The sequence below is a fragment of the Haemorhous mexicanus genome, chromosome 10, assembly GCF_027477595.1.
Source record: "Haemorhous mexicanus isolate bHaeMex1 chromosome 10, bHaeMex1.pri, whole genome shotgun sequence".
In the NCBI taxonomy this organism is placed as follows: domain Eukaryota; kingdom Metazoa; phylum Chordata; class Aves; order Passeriformes; family Fringillidae; genus Haemorhous; species Haemorhous mexicanus.
Window position 1 is genome coordinate 22,552,284 of NC_082350.1, and position 22,350 is coordinate 22,574,633.

The following is a 22,350-nucleotide window of genomic DNA, read 5'->3' on the forward strand; positions in this document are numbered from 1 at the left end:
TGGGAATTGCAAATAAAGCCTAATACTGGAGTTACTACGTTTTCCAGCTTCCAATTACTTATCCATCTGCAGAAGAAGATCTGGCTCCTCATGAAGACGCTGTTCCAACGGCCATGACCACGCGCCTGCGGAGGCAGAGTGAGAGGGAGAGGGAACGGGAGCTTCGGGAGCTGAGGATAAGGAAAATGCCAGAGAGCATCGACCTCTTACCAGTGGTGCAAACTGATCCCTCAGTGTGGACTGTCGATGAAGTTTGGGCCTTTATACATTCTCTGCCTGGTATGGAAGGAGCAATAACTTGTTCTGTTGGTTTTAACAATGAAGTTCCTTGCTTTATAGCAGCACTGTGATGAGGAGGTGGTGTGGTAACAGCAGCAGTGTTAGCTGGTGATAGAGACTGGAATGTGATTTGTTTCCTCTTGCTTGTTTCTTCAGCACAAATCCCATGTTGATAGAACTAGTCCCACTTCTGCTGTTGCATCCCAGCTGATGGAGATTAGAGCTGTTCCTTCCTTCAGTCTGACTTCTCTCAAGAGGTCAGTAGAGAGATCAGACACGCTTCCTCCCTGTTACACTGCTTTCTTCTCTTCCTTTCTCGCTTCCTTCTTCTCTTCCTTCCTTCCTTGCTGCTTATTCAGTAGAAAAAGCAAGAGCAGTGTTCCTTCCCTTGATACAACTGAAAAGTTTGAAACACCTGTCATGATACAAGTCATTAAAAAAGAATAAGCAAGTTTCTGCTATAAAGTTAAAATTTGTTTTGCAGCTTTGCTCAGGTCTTCTGCCTAGAAACTCAGCATACTGCTAGTCTCAGTTTGTTCTCAGAAAAAATAATATGGTTTTTTCCTTGTTCACAAACCTTTTCTTTAGATCAATATTCACCGTTACCTTTATGTCATCTTCAGGTTATGTGACATTTATCATTTCCTAACTATCATAACCTTTAAAGCTTCACTCCCCCCCTTTTCCCAAGGATGCCATTTTATCTAATCAGATCCTATAACCCCTACAGATAACAAGGCAGATCTCCACAGTAGCAGTCATACCAGAATTTTTGTTGCTTACCCATTTAAACCCAGGCTAGGTTTGTTTCTAGTTTTCTACTTTTTCTGGAATGCTCTACTATTTTTTGTGAATCCCATTAGACTAGTAACATGTAAGGAATATATCTTCACTGCTAAGTCATATACACATGCATTATGACAGACAGTCTTTTGTAGTAGGTCAGGCAGTTGTGTAAGAGATGTTTAAAATTGGCGAAAGTCATCCTTGACTACCTTTCTTCTGATAGTTTATTTTAATTCAGTACCACTGCTTCTGGGAACCTGCAGTGATGGATGTAGAAACAAGCAAAGCTCCTTAGGTTTGGGATGTGGTCATTCCTGTTTCTGTACTTGAGCTGTGTTATGGAGTGTAGCTCTGTCATTGCCGTTTTCAGTTACTGTTTTTATGGATTCAAGACTCTAGTTAATTCAATAACTAATCCTAGGCTCTCAATAAATGGTAGTTCCTGTGCTAGAATAACTGAAGTGCCACATAAACACAATTCACTTGCAAGTATGAAACCAAAAATTTTATTCTTAAAATGTGGTTTCTGTTTTGAAACCATTACTTTTACAATATTTCACCAGCTGCTGGATCTGGTTTAGTTTTTTGTATTCTATAAACAAGGTGATCTTTGATTTTAAACAAACTTATATTTATTTGTATGTAATGAAAGTTTATTATAATTACTCATTCCTCTCCATATGAAGGCCTAGTGTCTCAAATACTTTTTTAAAAAAGAAGTTCAATAGATATTTAAAGTTATATTCACAACCTGCCAGAATTTTTGTTGCTACGTTGCTGCATTTGGGTTTTTGGGTAATTTTGGGGTTTATTCTTTTCAGTATATTCTTAAGTGACTCTCTTGAAAAAATATTTTATCATATACTTTCAAGACTGATTAATGCAGGAAATAAGACAGATGATTTCCATTATGGCATTTTATATTATATATCTACTTGGTGCAGTCTGTGCAGACCATCTGCCATGCTGTAGGAGATGGTGATTTGTCACTTTTCCATAAACATTAGGAACATCTGTCTTCATTTACAGCTTTCTGCACAGTCTGTAGCTGAAATGAACTTGTGTCCTTGTCGTGTTTTCCTGAGTTCCTCTGGAGCCTTTTGGGGAAGTCAGTGTCCAGGACACTTGCACTGTTTAGCTGCTTCTTCTGGGGGAAGAGACAGAACAACTTAAGCTGAGCAGAATTGTTCTCCTTTCTGTCTTCAGCTGCAAAATAAATGACCTTTCACCTGCTCTCCACCCTTTTCTTTTGGCCAAGTTATTGCACAACAAACAATTGCAAAAGTCCTTAAGAATATACCCAGATGTGCTTGGATGTGGGAACTGCAATACCTTCAACTTCCATGCTCTACTTTTCCAAAAATGACTTTGATAAAAAGTATTTAAGAAGTTGCACGGAAATTGCTTAAAGGAAAAAAGCTGGCAACAACAAACATCCAGTTTCCTATTTCAGTAGGACCAGTTTTGTTCCTAAATGTAAGAACTTCTCATGATCTCTCAGACTCTTTGTAAATGGTGTGGTCTGACAATCACAATATTCAGGTCTCAAATCAGATGTGCCATGATACCTTTGCCAGAAGTACTCAATACTTGACTTACAGATGTTTTATCTATTGTCAGCACTTCAATTAGAAAACCTTTATGATGATGCCAGAGCTGATTGTTGCATGAGGTCTGTTTAACAAATCATTAAGGAAAAAAAAGTGCTTCATTCTTTGTGAAAAGCTGCTTTCTCCAATCTTGAATGTTACAACCTTTACACAGTAATAATTCAAATTAATTCATTTTTGGATGTTGATACTTCCTTCCACATTTCCTTTCCATTTGCCTTGTACACATTTGTAAATCCATCAGGAAATTAGGCTGTCTATTCTTTATGGAATTTAAATCTGAATGCACAAGAGAAATTAGTTGCTGTCATCTAGATAGAAAAGTTCTTAACAGTAATTTTATATCTCTCTAATAGTGTACTTTAAAAAAGGGAAAATACAAAAATGCCAAAAAATAACCTTACTTGAGGAATAATTGACATCAGGAATGGAAGGTGGAGCTCAAATTCAAGTGTGTCTGAAAGGCTCTGAGACAGATGGAGAGACTGCTGGGTTGAAATGTATTAAAAACCACCATTAAAAACATGGCTGGAGGAAAGAAGTTTCAAATAAACAACTGACAATGAGTGTTCTCATGGACGTTGTTAGAAGACATTTATCCATCTAACAGAGCTGCCGTAGAGCCAGGCATAACTGGCTGATCCTGCTCAGCACATATCCAGAACATCTTTGGAGGAACCTTTATTTCCACAGTGTTCTTCACTGGAAAGGGGCCCTCAGTTACTTGGGACAGTCCAACCTATATAGAGTCTTTTTTTTAATGCTGTTATCTTCAGTAACCTGACACTGGTATTTCATGTTGAGAAAAGGAGTTTAACTCGGGAAAAAAGATCCAACCAGTTTAAAGTTGCACTTGTGAAGTGAGTTACTGCTGTGTGTAGAATATGTACTCTGATAACTAATGATAAATATCTTCATGAGATGGTTGTGCCAAATCCCATACATCAAAACTTTGTTTCCTTAGCTCAGTGGTGTAACACACAGATGGAATTAACTCCTTTTGGAAATTGTAGCTATTTGGATGTTCTCACTGCACAGAGCAGTATAATATAGTTATCATTTATAGAATTAGATAATAGTATCTTTTTATTGCTGGAAAGAACCCACTTGAATTATGTTCCTGATTGCTATTTCAGTGCTGTTTTCCCAGTCTCTTCCAATGATGAGAGATCCTCTTAATGAAATGAAAATTCTGTCTTTGCTGGGACTTGAAATTCCCAGTGAGTAATTCTCCAGTAAATACAGTGTAATTAGAGGCTGTAAAAATTATTTTCATATTATTTCAGAATCCCCATCATAATAATGAACTCCTGCATGTAATTTAGGTTCAACAAGCTAAAGGGATGAGCACTGGAAAATGTGTTGCTGAAAAGCGCTGGTGTGGACAAAATCTGGTATGGACATGGGATCTAAGAACGGACATTTCTAAACAATTAATCATATTTTTTATTGCCTTTAGGTTGTCAAGATATTGCAGATGAATTTAGAGCACAAGAAATTGATGGACAAGCTCTCCTTTTGTTGAAGGAGGATCACCTTATGAGTGCAATGAATATTAAGCTTGGACCTGCACTGAAAATCTGTGCACGTATCAATTCCTTGAAAGAATCCTAGGAGGTGAACGTGAAGGTTTAAACAACAGTTTCTCAGTGACAGAACCAACAGTAATATGCCAACATCTTCACTGTGGCATGAGTGTTACTGTGATGTTTTGTTAAGTAGGTGGGACTCTCCCCACATAAAGACTTTAAAATGTTCCTTTGATTATACCAGGAGTCCTCTGTAGTTTTCAACAACTAATAAGTTTATAGTAAAGCCTGAGTAATGCTTTGAGTTGAAATTTTTCATGGAAAAACATGAAGTGAAATATGCTGTGATAGGTTAGATATTCCCCAACATGTACTTCCATCTTATGAGTTATGATTAACACCCCAGTCCCCACCCCAGTCTAGACACCATTTAAATTGTGTTGCTGTATTCTGAAAGATTTTTCCCACATACAGCAGTGTTTGGACTGAACTAACAGAAGTGTCCACAGGCCCTGTGGAAGCACTAGTACCAGTAAAATGCTATGCATTTAGTTGTGCTCTCTGAGTTTGTTTTAGTCTTGAGCAAATTGTTTGTAAGGGGTAGGTTGGCAGCTGGTTTTCCTCATGTAGGCTTACCCTCATCTCTGCCACTGTAGTATTTTCTTGAAGTCTGTAAAATACTATAAACCGTGTAGATGTCTCATCAGAATCCTCATGATCAGGCTACTGACACTCCTGCCAGAGGTAACTGAAGCACATGTTACTTTACTCTTTGAATGCTGCTATGCACTATGGGGGCATTAAGTGTTAGATTTGTAGTTTCACATGCTGCTAGTTAAGCTAGACCAGCAGTTCTCAAATGGGGGTTCAGAGTGGACCCTGAGGAAGAGTGTGAGCTCTTGGGGTTCAGGTTCCCAAATGCCTGGGTGTGAGGGGCTGAAAACTGCAGCCAGGACCAGCTCATATTGAGACAAGTCACTTTAGAGACTAGGGGTAAAGAAGGAACAGCATAACTCAGATGTTCTTTTTCTTGATACCTCTTCTAACATGTCTTTCCCTGTAGTGCATTCCCATTGCCTCACTGGAAGCTTCCAAGCACCTTTTCCTTGTCCAGTGGCCAGTGTGAGCTGTGCTTGCAGTACTCTGAGGAAGGAGCAGTGAGGCCCCCTCAGAGCTTGTTCAGGAGCAGCTGCTGCTGCCACGAGGGTGCCTGGAGCTGCAGGTCAGCAGGAGGAATGCCAACGCTGGCAGCTCTGGGAGAATGTCCTGGCTTAGGGCAAATTTTGGAGGACCAGGACAGAGAAATACCCAGGGGCCCTGCTTTGTCTCTCTGGCAGGAGATTTTGCCTTGGATGCTGCACACCCAGGTGGTGGGATTTTAGTGTCCCTCTCCATCTTCCCTCTCTCACACTCTGTGGAACAAATACATTTCCTCAGTTACTGATGCTCTTAGAAGCTGCCTGGGCTCTGAGGCAGCAGCACTTTCTTGGCCTTTGCTTCCCCACCAGTTGTGCACGGGTGTTCATGGATGTATTTTGTCCTTCTGTTCCCTCCCTTTTGCAGCTCCACTCCCCTTATGTACAGACCTGGATCCTTAAGCTCTTGTTTAGGGAAAGAAGGGTACGTGTGCTGATAGTCATTGTGTATATTTGAATTAAATATGTGTATGTGTCTGCAAATAATGTATTTTTTTGTATTTTATGCAAATTAATGCATAATATATGATTGTGTAGGGAGGTATTCAGGGGGCTGTACAGTATTCCTGAAGAGAAGAGGAACTGACCTAAAGTTTGAGAACTGCTGCCCTAGATCAAAAGGAGTCAATGCACATACACTGGCTAAAAGGCAGGTTTGTGACAGACAGATTAATATGTATATTATTTAACTCATGACCTTAAAGAGTAAATTTGAATTACAGAAAAATCTGTGCTTCATTTTCCTTTAATTAGACTATGGCTTTGTTTCCACCAACAGTCTTTCTACCATTGCCTTCTGGAGATCAATATTAGAATCATTGTTCTTAATTACAACTGTTTGAGCTTGCTAATAGCAGATGTTATTAATGTTTTTATTAACCCCTGAAGCTGCAAGTTAGGACAACATGTTGCAGTTGCACGCTGGTATGTGGTGAGAACCCTTACCCAAATGGCACCAAAGCTTTAGAGGATGAATTGATGCCTGGGTTTATTTTGGAGGGAAGTTGCTAAGCACTTTCTAATTAGTTTTTTTTTTTCTATTTTCGGTTACTGTTGTAAAATAAACTTCTTAGTTGAAGTTCCAATGTTTGCTAATGTTCATTTGAAAGACATTCAAATGATGGAGACAGTGGGTTCCCATTTGTAGCATTTCTGTAAGATACACAGTGTAGCATATCTGTAACATATGTTCTAAAGGATATGTTCTGTTTTGATGAGCTAACTGAAGACTAAAGATATCTTAGATATTTATCCTTTGGCTTTTGTCTTAAAGTTTTATTATTTTTATACAGAAATCTCACTGGCTAATTTTTAATCTGTCTTCTGACTGTACTGTTCTTAGGCAGTGTAAAAAGTAGGGATACATAAATGTGGTTTGATAATGGCTTAAGGTGTACTAGAAACTGTAGACTTAGAGGTCTTGTTTAGACCTGTAGTTAATCAGTGTTACATGCATGAGAATTTCATGGCTGCTTTAATTTTGCTTTATTGGACAGCTTTCAGGAGCGCTTCTCCAGCTAGTGTTTGTGTCCAGCTCAGCCAGAATCACTGCTAGGTGCCAGGAGCTCAGTGCAGACCCCAGTCAGGCATATCTGGTCCTGTTCATCTGGTATGTAACATTCCCTGTGGGTTTGGGAGAGCCACAGATAATAAGTTATGCTTTAAATATTCATAAGTGCAACAGCTTAGAATGTGGGCCTTATGCGTATTGAAAGTTTTTCTTCTTCTTCAGTGATTTTGGCAATTAACTGGAACTTAAAAGCAGACATAGCTATACCATCCTCTACTGATAGAAGTGCACTTGTACAGGAGTGTTTGCCAGTGTAGCTGTGTCAATAAAATCATTTTTTGTAAAAAATCACACTTGTATGTGAAAGTAGGCTGGAAAATTTCCAAGCGCAACTGAAGTCTACTTGGGAAGCTTATGAATTTTCTCCAAAAAGCAATATAACTCTTAGAGTAACAGTCCTCCAGAACCATTTTATCTACTGGCCACTTGCTGTTCAGATAGGTGAGGTTTTCCCAGGCTTATACTGCCATTTCCCATGGCTTTCCCAGGTGATAGTACCCTGTACCCTCTTGCAAAAGAAGAAGTATTAAAGATTTGAATTGTATTTTAACACTTGTTCCCACAGGATATGTCTACAAGAAATCTTTTTTATTCTCTTTAATTCCTGGGATTTTGCTTTCTGTATTCAGACTTCTGGTGTTGCAGGCTACCCCTCGCAGTAATGTTTGCAGTATTCCAGCTTCTGTAGGAATAGGTCAGGAGGGAGATACATTCCATGGCTTTTTCCCTTCCTTTTTGTCCACCACTCTCCATCCTACCTACTCCTTAATGCAAACTGCAGCATTAGTTCAGGGCAAGGCCCTTTTGCAGAGCACTGGGCTGAAGGTATCTGTCAAGATTTCATCCAGTAGAATAGAACTGTGACACTTGTCTCAGCTTCAGGGCTTGTTTGGGGTTTTAAAGAATTGCACATGAATGATCAAAAGGGGTGTGCAGCCTTCCCTGATCCATCTGGCTTGTATCAGCATCCCTGCTTTGCAGCAGGAGCAGGGCACTCCCCTGAAGAAGCTTGGCTGCCTCCACTGACTTAAAGTGCCAGTTGTTTTGGCTAACCAGAGAGTGTCTGAAGGGGTTTTAAACAGGCTGCATTGTAAATCCATTCTTTACCCATTAACCCATCATCTTTTTTCCAGAAATGAAGTTCTTGATGGAGGGTAAAGCCTTTGCTAGATTTTTGTCAATGAGACATTTCAAATACAAGATTTAAGTCCTGCAAGCATCCATTTCCCCATTTTTTTCCTGTGAAAGCAGGTATTTACCCCCTGACTTCCACATGTGCTTTGTCCAAAAAGGAATCCAGCCTTTTGGATAGAACAGATTGAATTCCTTTGTAACTGCAGATATGGCAGGAAGAGGAAAGGATTAAAGGGTAAAACCAACTGTTTGGGCAGATCTGCGATAGCTTTTGCATCATTTCTTGAAGTGGAAGGAAATATTCAGGTACAAAACCACTGAAGTGTAATTTGAATGGAGGTTCATTGTGAGACTGGGCTGGGTGTGGTGTGTCACTGCCTGGCATGGCAGCTACAACTAATGCCAGTTTCAGATGGATAATGTCATTCTAACATCACAATATCCATGCAGAAACTTCCAGCTCAAGAGCTCAACAGATTTCTTGCACAGTGACAAATCTACAGCTCTGAGTGTGATCAGAGAATTCAGTGACAGCTGTGTTGAGTCCTGGTTTTGCAAATAATTAGACATCCCCATAATTTATGACATGAGTAGTTCTGATTGTTCATGAGCAGTTCTAGACTGAGACTGCTCATATTAAAACTCAGCATGTATAAAAGCTTGCAGAGTTATTTTATCACCAGTTTTGTATAGAGATGTCCTGTTAGCATATACTTAGAAATATATTTGTCATCATTAACCAGGTATTTCCTTGTTGATTGTTCTAGGCTGCAGATAATGACTGTGCAAAACAATCAGTGTAGGGTAGTTTTTAAATACGCACCTGAATTAGTTTATTAGAGATGGAGAGAAGCTAATATTTTAGAGTATTTTGTTTTAAATACCCTGTTCCTATTCAATGCTGAGTTGAACAGGTATGAGCAGAGCTATCAATGAGTAATTTCAGTATAAAGTGTTAATTGCTCATAGTGAATTAATTTTCAAGTCACTCTTGCATAGTGAGCTGTAGTTTCAGACAGGAAATGCTGTAAGAAGAAAGGAATTTTAAATTCATTTAATGTTTAGTTCATTTAAGATGAGCCTAAATTAAATTAATTTTAAAAGAATTTGCCTTTAGTCATGAGAGGTTATTTAGACCTGAAAGGTTCTATGTAGTTACATACCTGGATGGCTTTGCAAATGGTGACATTTGAAAAAGAGACAGTAGTGATGCTCCAGTGCCAGCTGTGTGGGTTTTTCAGGAAGCTGTCCCTGGTCTGAGCTGATGGAGTCTGGGACACAGACTGAGCACCAAGGCAGTGAGCACACAGTACCCTAATCCATGAGAATCAGCCTGGTTTGTTTTTACCATCTTCATCTCTTGGGAAATCTGACATTTCCTTCCCCACTTCTGAAAGGGGCATTTTGCTCTCTTGGATGTCAGCTCTGGGGGCTGGGGAGTTTTGGGTCCTGCCTTATCCCCTGTCTCTCAAGGTCAGCACTTCCACATGTGCTCCAGGCCCCATCCTAAGCTGCTGTGCAGGTTTGTGTAACCCCTGCATTAAGCACACACCTGCTCATTCACTTGAAGGTTGCATAGTATTTTCTAATCTCTTACAGCAAAGTGGAATCGAAAAGGCAAAGTTCAGAGATATGAATATGCTGGTAATTGCAGGTATGGAGTAAGCTCATAGTCCAGCTTTTGTAGCCATGGATTTAATTTTTCTGACGCACAGTTCTGGGAGCCATTGTAATGAACAGATTTCAAGTTAAATTTTTTTACATTTCCAGCAAGTATTCCTGTTAAATTATCCAAATGACTCTGTAGAGCTAGAAAAACAAGATTTTAAAAGATTTTTTTGCCATCTAGAAGTAATTGTAACTTGAGCACAATTGTGCATTCGTAGAATTGTGATCATAAACACTGTTTAAGTGCAATACATAACACTGAAGGAGCATTCTAATTGTGTTTATGAAGCACTGCTTGAGTACATGGGGTTGTTGACAGGCTTGTGGTGTTGTTGCTAGGTAATAATCAGGATATCTGTGCTGATTATGGGATTAGGCTTGAAGCACAAAAGTCTTTGATTTGTGAGGTAGATCTGCTTTGTGAGTGAAGCCTGGGCAGCCTGTGGAAGGCTTGTGGTGTCCTCCACTACCCAGCCAGGATGTTTCCATCCTCTGGCAGCTTTTTGCAAATTCAGTTTTGGAAAGAACAGTGAGGGATTATGCACACCCAACTTCCTTTCCAAGTAGTCTTTGTGTTATAGAATAAACAAGTCAGTACTGACCAGGAAAGATGTCTGTAAAGATGAGGGGTTTTATCATTGAGTGCCAAATACTCTGTTCAGAGTTGAAAACACATAGAATATCTCATTAAAATCAATGTTGATTTGTAAGAGGTTCTTTAAATGGGAAAAGTACAGAAGTCTCCCATAAAGGTTTTAGACTTTAGCTGCTGTTAGCATTAATATCAATACTGTAAGGTATTTGAATGGTCTAAAGCCATTAGTTGCTGGCACAGCACAATTGATGTACAGAGGAGAAGTAGCAGTGGTTATCTTTTATTTCAGATATTTCCACCTTCCTGGCACAGCTGTCCTCTCTGGCAGTGAAACTGTCACCCTGTTCTAGAGAGGGATGGTCCAGGCACCAGTGTTGGGACTGCCCAGAAGCACCAGGTTAAAAAGAAAAGGCAGAGGAAAAGACAAATTGCTAGGAAGGCAGTAGGAGGGAGATCACAGCTGGTGAATCCCTCCATGAATGCCAAGGATAAAAGTGGGCTTGCAAAGAGGGTTGCCATTAATATATAACCCCATTAATTTAAAACCGTCCCTTGGCAGCCTCAGGCACCATGGCTGGATGTTGCTGGAGACCTGCAGTGCCACTGATGCCTCCTCGATGGAGGTGACAGCCTAAAACTTGATGCTCTTTGGCACATTTCCACAAAAAGCAAGAAAGAATAAATTTGACAAGTAAAACAGTTAGTAACATCAATCCATTAATATTTGCTTTGGCTGCATGTTGTGGGTTCCCTGTAAAAAATGTTAAAAACGTCAAGTGGCTTTAGGAGCACTGCAGCAGCTACAGGAATTCTGGCACGTTAGGGCAGATGGGGTTGTGTAAACTTTAATTAGGCCTTGGGAAGCTGAACCACACTGATAAATAAAACATGTCAGCAGCCTCACCCAACTGGTTGCAGTTCCAGTTCTGTGCATGTTAGTGATTCAGAAGGGTGAGACTTACCATGCAAAACACACCTGAAATGAACTTGAAAATAGCTTTTCCTTCATCTGGTGTTGGATGAACTTTAAAAGAGGAATTTCTCCCTGCCTGCTGAGTCTGTAGGAATTAGTTATTTCATGATTCTGAAATGCCTGGTGCATTCCTATAGTTGATGTCTTTGCTGATTTTTAAATGGAATTAGGTTTTGTAAATATTTTTTCAGCCCCATTTCAGTGGGGGTCCAGTTTCTATAAAACCTGAAGAAATGCTGTGTCAAATCCCTGTGTTTAGCCATGGTTTATCCTATAGCATCTCCAGCACTAACTAACAGCAATTACAGTTTGAGGGAGCAGGGGGAGATTGCTTAGGGTTATTTTTCCAGTTAACATTGCATGTCTTTTCCTACTTTTAACATGGAAATAGAATTTACTCCAAGTACATTTTCCAGCATAAAAAAAGAAATAATTTGTGGTGCCAAACACTTCAAACTATATTGCTAAGCATTGCCTCCTCTTATTGCACTAGTTTTAAAATTCAGTTTTCAATCATTTACTCTCCTTTTGATGGCCTTTTAACCAGGTTTTCCCCCAAAACCATTTTCTACTGCTGAAAAATGCTTGTCCCCTTTTGATTACATCACAGAAACCTCAAAGAAATTTACCACAGATTGTGGGTGAAAGAAGCACTATGTGGGGTGAAGTAATAAATCAAAATAAGCAGATTTGGTATGTTTCAGAAATCAAAGATTAATTTATGATCGAGATGTTATTGTGTATTCTTATGGAGTAAAATACCGGAATATTCTTTTATAAGAAAATTTAACCCATGTAGTATTAAATTCTGCAATGAAATCTATCTCTATAATTGATATATAATAAAATAAATTATTACCTAAAATTTAAATTTTACAGTTGAAGAGCACACAATGAGCTATGTAAAAGTATGATCTTCACTTTGTGAATCATTTTTTAAGAAGCACTTTCCTATTACCAACTAGCATGTGAATGAATTTTAGATTCTCTCATTTATGATCTGTAAAAGTGACATTTCTTCAATCTGTCTGTTAATGGGTGAATCCATCCTACAAATGCTGAAACAAAGCACCTTATACTATGCTGCTTAAACTTGCTTGTAATTGCACCTTTTGTTATCTGCAGAGTTTTCTTAATGAGTATTCTTGTGTGAAATCATTGTTCCCTGTGGGTCTGGGGGACAGTTAACCAACCTACAGCATCATTTACTTAGTTTCTCTTTCAATACAACATTGTATTGTGAGTTTAGTGCTTCAGAAATAAATGCTAATTTCATTTGTCGGCTTTGGTTGTGTATAATTTATTTATCTTGTACAAAATCAAATCAAGTCTCGTAAAACTCTTAAGAATTTGAAAATTTAGAGTATTTTTGCTAGAAGCCTGACTAATTCTTTCCCTGCTGAAGTAGTCCCACTTCATATTTAACTATTTTAAAGTCATTTTGGCTTCAAAATAAGCTATTTTTTTAATTTGGAACATTTTTTAACCTTGGGCATGCATTTATGTATAGCAGCTAATCTTGATGCTTGTTGCTTTAATTATTTAATTATTAATATGTTCATGTACCTTAGAGGAGTAGCAGGAAAAAAACAATGAAGCAGCACCTCTTCTGTGGCTGTGGAAGTTGCACGTCTTGCACTGGTTTTGTACTATAAAAATTTCTATTCCTGTAGCTGTTGTAACTTTAAATAAAACAAGTTATTTCTTGTTAAACAGACAGCAACCCTTACCTTCCATCAAGCTGACAAAAATCCACATTTTAACAACAAAATACACTTCAAAAAGTCATTTGAACCTTAGGTGAGTATCTGTATGTAACTCCAGCCTTCCAGACATTATTGCATTTTGTACTGTAAAACCTGAGATAATTCCACTTAAAGGAAGTGTAGAATTTTAGTCAGAAAAATGACTGAAAACTTGTCCTTTATAAGCAATGTTTTTTTAAACATGTAATTTGAAGTTGAATTCCCTGGCCTGGCCGTGCTTGCAGTGCAATATTCACTGAAGCACTGCTGGATGCTGGACTTCTTTCTATGGAGTGAAGCTCTGGAGATGTTGCCTTGTGTTCTGTAAGGACCCGGCCACCCAACATCAGAGTTCTGCTTCTTTGCAGCCCTTTCAGTCGGCAGCTCATTAACAGATGACAATTACTGTGCCTGGCTTATCAGCTGGCTTTGTGCTTTCATTGTTGAACGGCATAAAGCAGAATTTCCAGCTGACAAAGGGGTCTGTGCACCACCCCTCCTCTGTCAGCTCCACATCGTTGCACCGGCACCAGTAGGCTGCTGCCAGGAGAAAGCTGTTGATGAAGCACAGCCAGGGCACGTTCATCTCTACATAGGCTGGGATCTGCACACCCAGGAGCAGAACCGCCACCTGGAGAACAACAAGTGGTGCCCAAGTGCCAAGGAAACACAGGAGGAGCCTGCTCAGGAGCTGCCACTTAAAGCAAGTGTTGTTGTTAGGCACGTAGGGGAACATCAGCACAGGCTGGCTGGAAAAGGAGAGGAGCCTGGCAGACAGCAGCATGGTTGTCACCTCCTTCCAGCAAGCCAGGAGCGCTGTGACCAGCAGCAGCACCATGGCCCACGACACCGAGGAGCTCTGCTGGCTGCCAGAGAGAGGGCACGGGGAAGGGGAAACACTGTTCTGCATCTGCAGCTCTTCAGAGACAGCAGGAACTTGGAGAGTGCAAAACAACCCAGAAATCCATATAACCACCACGGCAAATGCATAAAGTAACTTCCGACCTCTTGTAGGGAACTGGGATGTTTGGGAGACGGTGGTGTAATAATCCAGAGCAGCCACCAGGTACACTGGGTAAGGCACAATGCCGTAGGTCAGAGAGGCGATCTGGGTGAAGAGGCAGATGTGGTACTCCGTGAATCGCACGCCCCAGAGCGCAAAGTCCTCAAAACAGAAAATGAAACACATGCTCAGCAGCAGTGTGAAATCAAGAAGTGCCACTGAAACGCAGAAGTATCCCATAAAACTGACTTTCGCAGGTCTTGCCCTCATTTGCAACATGAAGAAATCAAGGAAGACTTTTCCAAGCATAATCAGGACCAGCATGTAGCTGATTTCAAGACGTTGGCTGGTGTGGGTGCAGTGGTACTGACCAGAACCAGAACCATTTTCACAGGGTCTGGCAGCCATCCTCCAGAGGTGAAAACAGTAAAAATAAATGTCATAGGGCACAGTGCTTCATCTCTGAAAAGAAAAAAAAAAAAAAAATTGTAGAAATTTATTTCTATGTAGCTCTACCAATTAGTTCCATCATAGCAACTACCCAGTTTGTCTGAATTTTTTAGGCCCCTTAATGAAGAGTAAAGAGCTTCACTAACTTATCATTAAATTATCAACCATTGCCTAAATTTTGTTTTCTTTGAATTAGATTCTTGAGAGTTACAAGGTCAACATAATTTACTTTTCTAGCCAATGACCCAAGGAAAGGTTTAGGAAAAAAGGTTGATTATGTTCCTTTCTTGGAGAGATCTTTCTGTCCAGCCGGCCAGAGGGATGGAGGTTTCAGAACTCCTGCATATTCTGAAAAAATTACAGGACAAAAATCGTACAAGACTCTGCTGGAGATGCTACAGCACAGCCTCACAGTTCATTATGTCCATAGAATCTGTAGGAAATCAAGACTGCAGAAAGATATTGAAAGCAGAAAAAGCATCAAGCATCACCTCCTTTTTTGGTGGAAAAATCCTGGAACACGGAGGCAATCCAAAGCACAAGGGCTTCAGTAGTGAATTGGGCTTTTTTGTTCATCTCTAAGTACTACAATAACAGAGACCTCAGAACAGCTGGTTTTCCCTTCAGACTTGCGCAAGTTTCTTTATGATAACTCTTTTCCAAATATTAATTCTAAGGAAAATGAACATAGGGTGGCTCTGTGTATGTCACCAAGACAGCATGGACAGAATTATCTGATTTCTTCTCTCTTTCCTTAAAGGAGCAGGGTGGTGTCTGTGATCCCAGTGAAAGCAAAGAAGAGTTGAGCAGCCAAGGCAGCTGTAAAAAGGAACTGGCTCTTAGGCTCTGTGTTAACAGTGAATTGTTTCCATTGAAGCAGACACCTTGTGTTAGTGAACATTTGAGTTCGTGTGTCCTGAGAGCAGTTAGAGCAACTACAAGTCCTTGGCAGCACGACCTGAGAAGCATCCATGGAGTTTGTTTACAAGCCTACCTGGGCTGGCCGCTTCACTCTCTATCTGCACAAGTGCATCCTCTGGAACCTGATCCGTCTTTACAGTTCGGCCTAATTCCGGTGTTTTGTCTTCATGTGCTGGATGCTGCACTCGGGCACGCAGAGAGGAGGGAGCCTGCATGCAAACAGAGTCCCGTTCAGTAAGATAATAATTAATACTACTACTACTACTAATAATAATAATCGTAAGGCGGAATCACCTGTCCTGCGCCATGCGGGCACAGCCCCCATCCTGCGCGCAGGGGACCCCGCGGCTGCCGGCGCCTCCCGCTCCTCGTCCCGGTCGCTCCCGGCGGGGCTCCGCCGCTGCCCCCGGCCCTCCCGGCGGGTTCCTGCTCCTCTCCGGAGCCGGAGGGAGGGAGGCGGCCCGGGGGGCTCCGAGGGGACGCCCCGGCTGTCCCCGCCCTGCCCCGGCACCCACCTGCGGCCGCCACTCCGCGCTCCCGCCCGGCGGGGCCGCCACCTCCGCCCGCCCCAGCGCGGGGACCGGGCGGGACCGGGCGGGACCTTGCGGGCGGGGAGCGGCGGTGCGAGCTCGTGTCGAGGGGAACAGGGCGCAACACAGGTAACATATAGCATATATAACACATATAGCACACGTAACAGAGCACATATGACGTGTAACAGCTATTAAGAAAACATATAACACACAAGACACATAACATATAACACATATGACACATAACGTATAACACACATAAACACATATAACACACAGAAGTGTGAGGGAGTTCCTCAGTGGGGCCCACAGAGCACAGTTCTGCCCACATTACATCCCCTTTTTATGTTGTGTCTACTTCTCAGCTTCCCTTTTTTCCTCTATCACCTTGTGCTTGTTAGAAAGTTTGCTTTTAACTCACTGATTGTGAGTTTAACTTACTGATTGTGAGTCTTGTTTCCTGCTCCTGAGTGCTGTATCACATCTTCCATCCCAGAGAAATGATGGTACAAGATGGGATATCCTGGAAATCAAATACAGAGCTTGGTGCTGGCAGGTCTCTGCTAAGTCAGGAGCTGCTCACTCCGTGTTGGATGAGTGCAGGTACGTGACAAGAACCATGTGCTAAGTAATGTCTTGAGCCCATCCTGCTTGGTTTAAGAGGCTGCATTTATCTCTATGAGCAGCAATAGAAAGCTTTAAGGAATTAGTTTATATTTGCATGGAGGCAGCTGTGTGTAAAACATGACAGAAAGTTCCTCCTTGAGGAGAGGGATACATGAAATAATACAGAGAATCTCTTCTGAAAGGTGTTTGCGTGTTAAAAGCTCATGCAGTGGTTCCGTGTTGTCTAAGACATTTGCATAGAGTCTTCCTTCCTTCTTCAGGGCAATTTCCTGCTGCTGGTTGCTCATATTTTTGGGTTCTTTTGTTCAACTCAATGGAAAGGAACTTTCCTGTTTCCTGCTGGTCCTTTTCTTAGGGGAAAGGAACAAGAAAAGAGATAATATCTACTTTCAAATCTAACAATAATTTTCAGATAGAATCAGTGACTGAACAAACTGTCCTCACTGAGCAGGTGTTGGGCTCTACCCTGTCCTCCCTGCTGGGCTGGAGCTCAGCACTGCAGCCCCGTGGGTCACTGCAGCCTCTGAAGTTTCTGAGGAAGAGCAGTAGGGACCAGCAGAGTCCCTGCATGTTGCTGCTGCCTGAATCAGGGCAGGAGGTTTCCTTCAGACAGGGGCAGGTGCAAGTAATGAATACAACTCCTTTACAAGGAGATGTGGGCTGTGCTTCCTGTGCAGTTACAGCTCAGTCTTTACATTCCCCCTGCTCTTCCTGTTTGAGATGTGCTGGGCTTTAGAAGTTCATTGCCACCAGTCCCTTTATTGTGTTGAGCAGAGGAGTAAATTTAAACCTCACCTCTGTGCGTTTCAAGCAATTTTTGTTGGCATCTTGGACACCTCAAGCCCTGTGGACAAAGACAGAGAGATAAATGCATCTTTATGCATTTTAGTGTCACGTGTGGGGAAAGCTGCACGCTGTGAGCTCCTGCGGAGATGATGATGAGGAACATTCCCACTCCCATCCCAGGAGGATGGCCCCACAGCCAGGGGCATTGGACCACTGGGATGTCCCTATGGAATGCTCTCTGGAGGACATTTGTCTGTGGGGTGAGTGCCAGCCTGCCAGCCTTGCCTGCATGCTCCCCTTTTCCCTGGCTGTGCCTTTAACTGGGTGTAGCCCAGCTGAGCCTGTTTAATGCCCTGGTAGGGTTTGTGCCTTGTCAGCACTGGATTAGCAAGCCGAGTTTTGCAATGGCCAGTGGTTGTGGGGCTGCTGGTCCTGAAAGGCTGCATGGCTTAGAGACAGAGTTTATGAAGGTTTTATAATTTTAATAGAATATTTAACTAATAGAATATGTAACCAGTAAACTATTTAACCAACTTTATTTTTAACAAACTTTACTTTTAAAGAAAAAAATGCTTTACTGATGTCCCATTTGCAAGATGTTTTATTTTTCAAGAACCTTTTAAAAGAACAGACAGTATGTAGTGGATCTTCATTGGATCACTTGAGGTGCTCATTTTAAAAGTAACAAGTTTGTTCTTAGGAAGATCTTGTTGAGGAGCAAGAAACACATTTCCATAGTAATTTTAATTTGAAGGCTTTTTAAAAATAGAATTCTAATTCTGCTTATTCAGAGAAAATCCAGAAAATGCTGTACAGAGCTGGTGTCAGCCCTGCTGGATTTTCAGGAGTGGTGTTTCCTTGGTTTGTGTCCCTGCTGTGTGCTGTCACTACTCAAGTGTCACCTTTCCTGCTGCTCATGATGTCACTGCAGTGTTGGTGGGTTTTTGTCTTTGACACAAATGTTTTTTCAAGGAACTGGAAAAAAGATGGTAAAAGCAAGGCCCCAAAAACTCCATTGCATGGACCACTAATTTAAAAAACCCAATTTGTGGTTTACTGGTCACTGTAACACAAAACTAAAATTAAGACTGAAGCAAATGTGGATTGCAGGGTGTGATGAAACTCTATTTGTGTTGCTCACAAACACCAAAGCAGAGCTAAAAATCTTTTGTAACCTTTTAGTATATTAGTACTTCTTGGTAGACTTCAATTTTCAGCAAATTCCGTTGTGGCACTTTCATTTAAAAGGCAGCTAAAAAGGGGGAAGATGTAATTTCAGTCTCACCTTTGTGAGTGTGAAGAATTCAAAACTCCATCTTCTGACTCCCTACAAACAGCCTAATTACTGGTTGAACACTCACAGATCAGAAAGAGAAAATAAGAATTTACTGTGAAGGCCAGTGAGAGTCACCTGGGGCTCTGCTCTGTGTTTTTATTGATTAGCAAAGATAAACTGCCAGTTTCTCCCTCCTAAGCACCTCCATCCCTCACTAGATCCAGGCTCCAGGGGATTTCCAGGGATCACAAGCTGAGCCTTTTCTGCGTTTGCCTGTTGTACATGATGAGGATTAATGGTTGTTACCACCTGCAGAAAATCTTTGATCTTTATCTAAAGCAGGATCAGTGTTTACCCAGGACTGTTCCCTCCTTACTTCAACTTGCACTGAAACCGTTTGCACAGTGCTGTTGCTAACTCTAAAGTAATTCGTCTCTCAGAAGTCTTTTATCACAAAACATTTTTTTTTCTGTGATCATTATTTTCCCATTTAGAAAAAAAAAAAAACCCAAAAAAACCCAAACCAAACATGGCAAAGCAAATGCCTCTGTGTCAGCCAGGCAGTAATGGACTCTTTGTGGACACTATCAGGAAATGTGCCTTTTGTTTTCCTGCACCTGTTGCTGAATTACAAATAAAATAATCCAATGCTTTATTAAATAAAATGAGAAGCCCTAATGAAATTGTACCAGCCATTACCAGGAAGTGTATTGAAAACATTCAGCAGCTGCTTCAGTCTCAGTTCACTTACACTGACAGGATTGTTTCCCCCTTCCCTTGTGCTCTGATTGAGAAGGGCACAGTGCCTTGGACCACCTCACACCACCCTGCTCTCTCTCCCTGGGGAGGATTTGGTCAGAGTCAGTAATAAATGATGCTCAACAATTAAGTACCTTGGACTTGTAGAAGTTTTTTAGAAACCAGCATCCCGGGCCTTGCATCTGAGTGTTTTTCAAACATCACCTTGTCCTGAAAGTAATAAAACAGCTAAAAATCTCCTCTGGTTCTGATTCTATAGGGAGGGGATGGTCAGAAAGGTTGAGAATTAAATCAGTGAGTCCTTCTCATTAGACAAAATACCTCAGCAGCCTGAGGAACGCCCTGGAGGGGGCTGGGGGTCAGCCTGGCTGCAGAGTTAAATGTCACCACCTCCTTCACTAAAGGTCTCCAAGAGAATTGATCTGTCTCTGCTGTATTTAAAAGTCAAAACATCTACCACAGCAGTGCTGGTAAGTAGGTGGAGACTCTTTCCCAGGACAGACTGTAATTCCTAACAAGAGCTAAAAGGTGAGTCCTGCACTATTGTCTGTGCTAAGCCTTGCATGAAAACCACTGCAAAGTTGCATCTCATCTGCTTTGGATCTTGGGAAATGTTTGATACAGACTTACACAAAGAGTGTAACAAAGAATGGTGTTCAGACATGCACGATTCAAGGTTTGGTTTTAAAAATGTTTCAGCTAGATGAAATGTCAGCCAAGGAGTAAGGGATGCAGCCCTCCCTTCCCACTGCAGCTGGGAAAGGAATAGCTGGGAAAGGGTAGAAGGAGCAGAGGGAGGACATGCAGGTCCTGAGCACTGAGTGTGAGCAGGAAATTAGGAAATTATCTCCAGAATCTGTCTCCTGCTCTGGTTTTGTGGTGGCTCAGATTTGTGGATCTACTCTGAATTTATCCCAGTACAACTCCTTGAAGAGTCTAGACTCAAATATAAGGCAAACACAACCTTTCTAGAACTCCAGGAAATCATACATATAGAACTTCCCTGCTGGAAGATTTGATCTAAGTCAGGATAAGGCAAATTTTGGGGATGTGAGGGAGGGGAATGATTGGTCCCTGTTTCAAACACCTGGGCTGTGTCATCTACAGTCTGGCCTAATCAGGACCAAGAGCTCATTGAGGTGTCCCAGAACCTAAAAGGTGTCTTTGTTCTCACCATGGCCTCTCCAGGGAGGGAAACAGGTATGCACATAGTGACACTTTTTCCCCAGTTCTATTTTTTCCAGGTGTTTTTTAGGTGTATTTTATTTTGTAAATTGCTTGTGTTTGGAGCGGGATATAGAAATTTTGGCAAGGAGACTTCAAGGGGTGGCCAGCTCAGCAGCTGCCTGAGGGAGGCACAGGAGAGGAAATGGGATTGTTCTTTAAACTGAGCTGACTTGAACTGATTCTGCCAACAGGTCCAGGAGGGATTCTGGCAGGACTTCCAACTTCTGCCAGTCAATCACCTGCAGCTGGAAGAGGATGTTTTCCTGTTGCTCAGGGCTTTTTATGCCATCTGTGAGGCTGCAACATTGCTTTGCTGTTCCTGTGACCCTGTCAGGAGAGAATTACATCCTCAGAGGAGCTGCAGAGAGCCCTGGCAAGGCTCTGAGGGCTCAGTGCCACAGTGAGAACTGCCAGGGATTGCAGGAAGGAACATAAAAGCTAAGCCTGGCAGGTGTTTTCCATTTCTCCAGTTCATTTTACATTGTCTACATTTAGTGTTTACATGGGGCAGATGCTTCTGCCACCTCTCCTGAGTCCTGGGAGAGTGTAATGAGAGCAAACTGAGGAACTGGACATTCTCCAGTTCCCTTTATCTGCCCTTCTTCCTGCAGTATGATTCTCAGAAAGCTTCAGCCAGTGTTATTCCAAACAGAAGAAGGCCTAAATGAACTCTATCTATCATCTATCTATCTAATCTATCTATCTATCTATCTATCTATCTATCTATCTATCTATCTATCTATCTATCTATCTATCTATCTATCTATTCTCTCCTATTTTTTATATAAAACACCAGAAAAATCTGCTGCATGATCCACAGTAGGGGAACAGAAATGCTTCCCCTGATCTGCTGCTATGAACAAACTTTACTGTTTGAGAATTGCTTATCATCTCCCCACTACTGTAATTTTTTCACAGATAGAAAAATAAGTTCATCAAATAGTAATTTTTACTTGTTTCTTAATTGCTAGAGAAAGATCTGCTGTTTAAGGACCAGAGCCCAGCAGGTGAGCTGAGGTTGCTGTATCAGTACCAGAGCAGAGCACACTTGAGTGTAACATCTCTACTAAATACTGATCTGCATTAATACTCATTTGGGTTTTACCAGTAATTATTTAGTTTAGAAGACTATTTAGGAATAATCATATCCTCTTGCAAAGAAAAAAACCCAGAAAATTATACTGAGAGAAATATCAGTAAGACCACTATAAAATTTATTGCAGGAAGAACATTTTAGTAGTGTAGTTATTTGAGTAATTTTTCACTAAATATATGTTAATTCGTTCTCATGAGGTCACCATAGACTCTCTAAGTTAAAAATCAAAATTATTAAGAAAAACTTTGAAATGCCTGATACAAAAATCTAAAGATGGCCAAGTTTTTTTGTGATTTCCTCTTTGGACTGGAAGTGTTTGTCATGATACCTTGAGTCCACTCATAATTTTACTATTACTGGCATGTTGTTCTGTCATAATGTTCTTTCACTGCTATTCCAAAATGCTTCAGAAGTACTTGGGGGATATTTCTAGGAAAACAAGTACAGTAATGAGTCATGAAGGTCTTTCCTTAACCATTGAGCAGATCTCTCTTACCATTCAGAGATCAGAGCTGTTCGCAGCAGATCAGGTGAGGAGTTAAGGCCAATTCAATTTCTAGGCTGCAGGAGCCTGGAACTCTGTCAAG

At 41.2% G+C, this 22,350-nt stretch overlaps 2 protein-coding genes and 1 long non-coding RNA gene across 11 annotated transcripts in view; 2 read left to right on the top strand and 1 right to left on the bottom strand.

The window, feature by feature from the left end:
• Positions 1-12,624, top strand: part of PHC3 (polyhomeotic homolog 3) — a 29,122-nt gene extending 16,498 nt beyond the window's left edge. For 4 of the 7 annotated variants that reach the window (XM_059855786.1, XM_059855787.1, XM_059855790.1 and 1 more), the window contains 2 exons: positions 48-279; positions 4,135-12,624. In XM_059855786.1, the coding sequence (XP_059711769.1) occupies positions 48-279; positions 4,135-4,289 (387 nt within the window). In that variant the 3' untranslated portion in view covers positions 4,290-12,624. Of the gene's footprint in view, positions 1-47; positions 280-435; positions 537-4,134 lie in introns of those variants that run through there. The other 3 variants (XR_009487696.1, XM_059855792.1, XM_059855793.1) reach the window with 3 other exon arrangements.
• Positions 12,625-16,543, bottom strand: GPR160 (G protein-coupled receptor 160). 3 transcript variants are annotated; one of them, XM_059855797.1, is made up of 3 exons: positions 16,434-16,543; positions 15,533-15,668; positions 12,625-14,550 (listed from the first exon to the last, which is right to left on the bottom strand). In XM_059855797.1, the coding sequence occupies exon 3, from the start codon at positions 14,494-14,496 to the stop codon at positions 13,474-13,476; it is 1,023 nt and encodes a 340-aa protein (XP_059711780.1). In that variant the 5' UTR covers positions 14,497-14,550; positions 15,533-15,668; positions 16,434-16,543; the 3' UTR covers positions 12,625-13,473. The 3 variants fall into 3 exon arrangements, with proteins under 3 accessions (XP_059711780.1, XP_059711781.1, XP_059711779.1); XM_059855798.1 differs by lacking the exon at positions 16,434-16,543 and adding an exon at positions 15,975-16,041; XM_059855796.1 differs by lacking the exon at positions 16,434-16,543 and adding an exon at positions 15,754-15,968.
• On the top strand, positions 16,009-21,341 carry LOC132331890 (uncharacterized). Its single transcript, XR_009487697.1, has 3 exons — positions 16,009-16,118; positions 16,489-16,595; positions 17,509-21,341. It is a non-coding gene; the product is annotated as an uncharacterized LOC132331890 (long non-coding RNA).
• Positions 21,342-22,350: the final 1,009 nt, after the last annotated feature.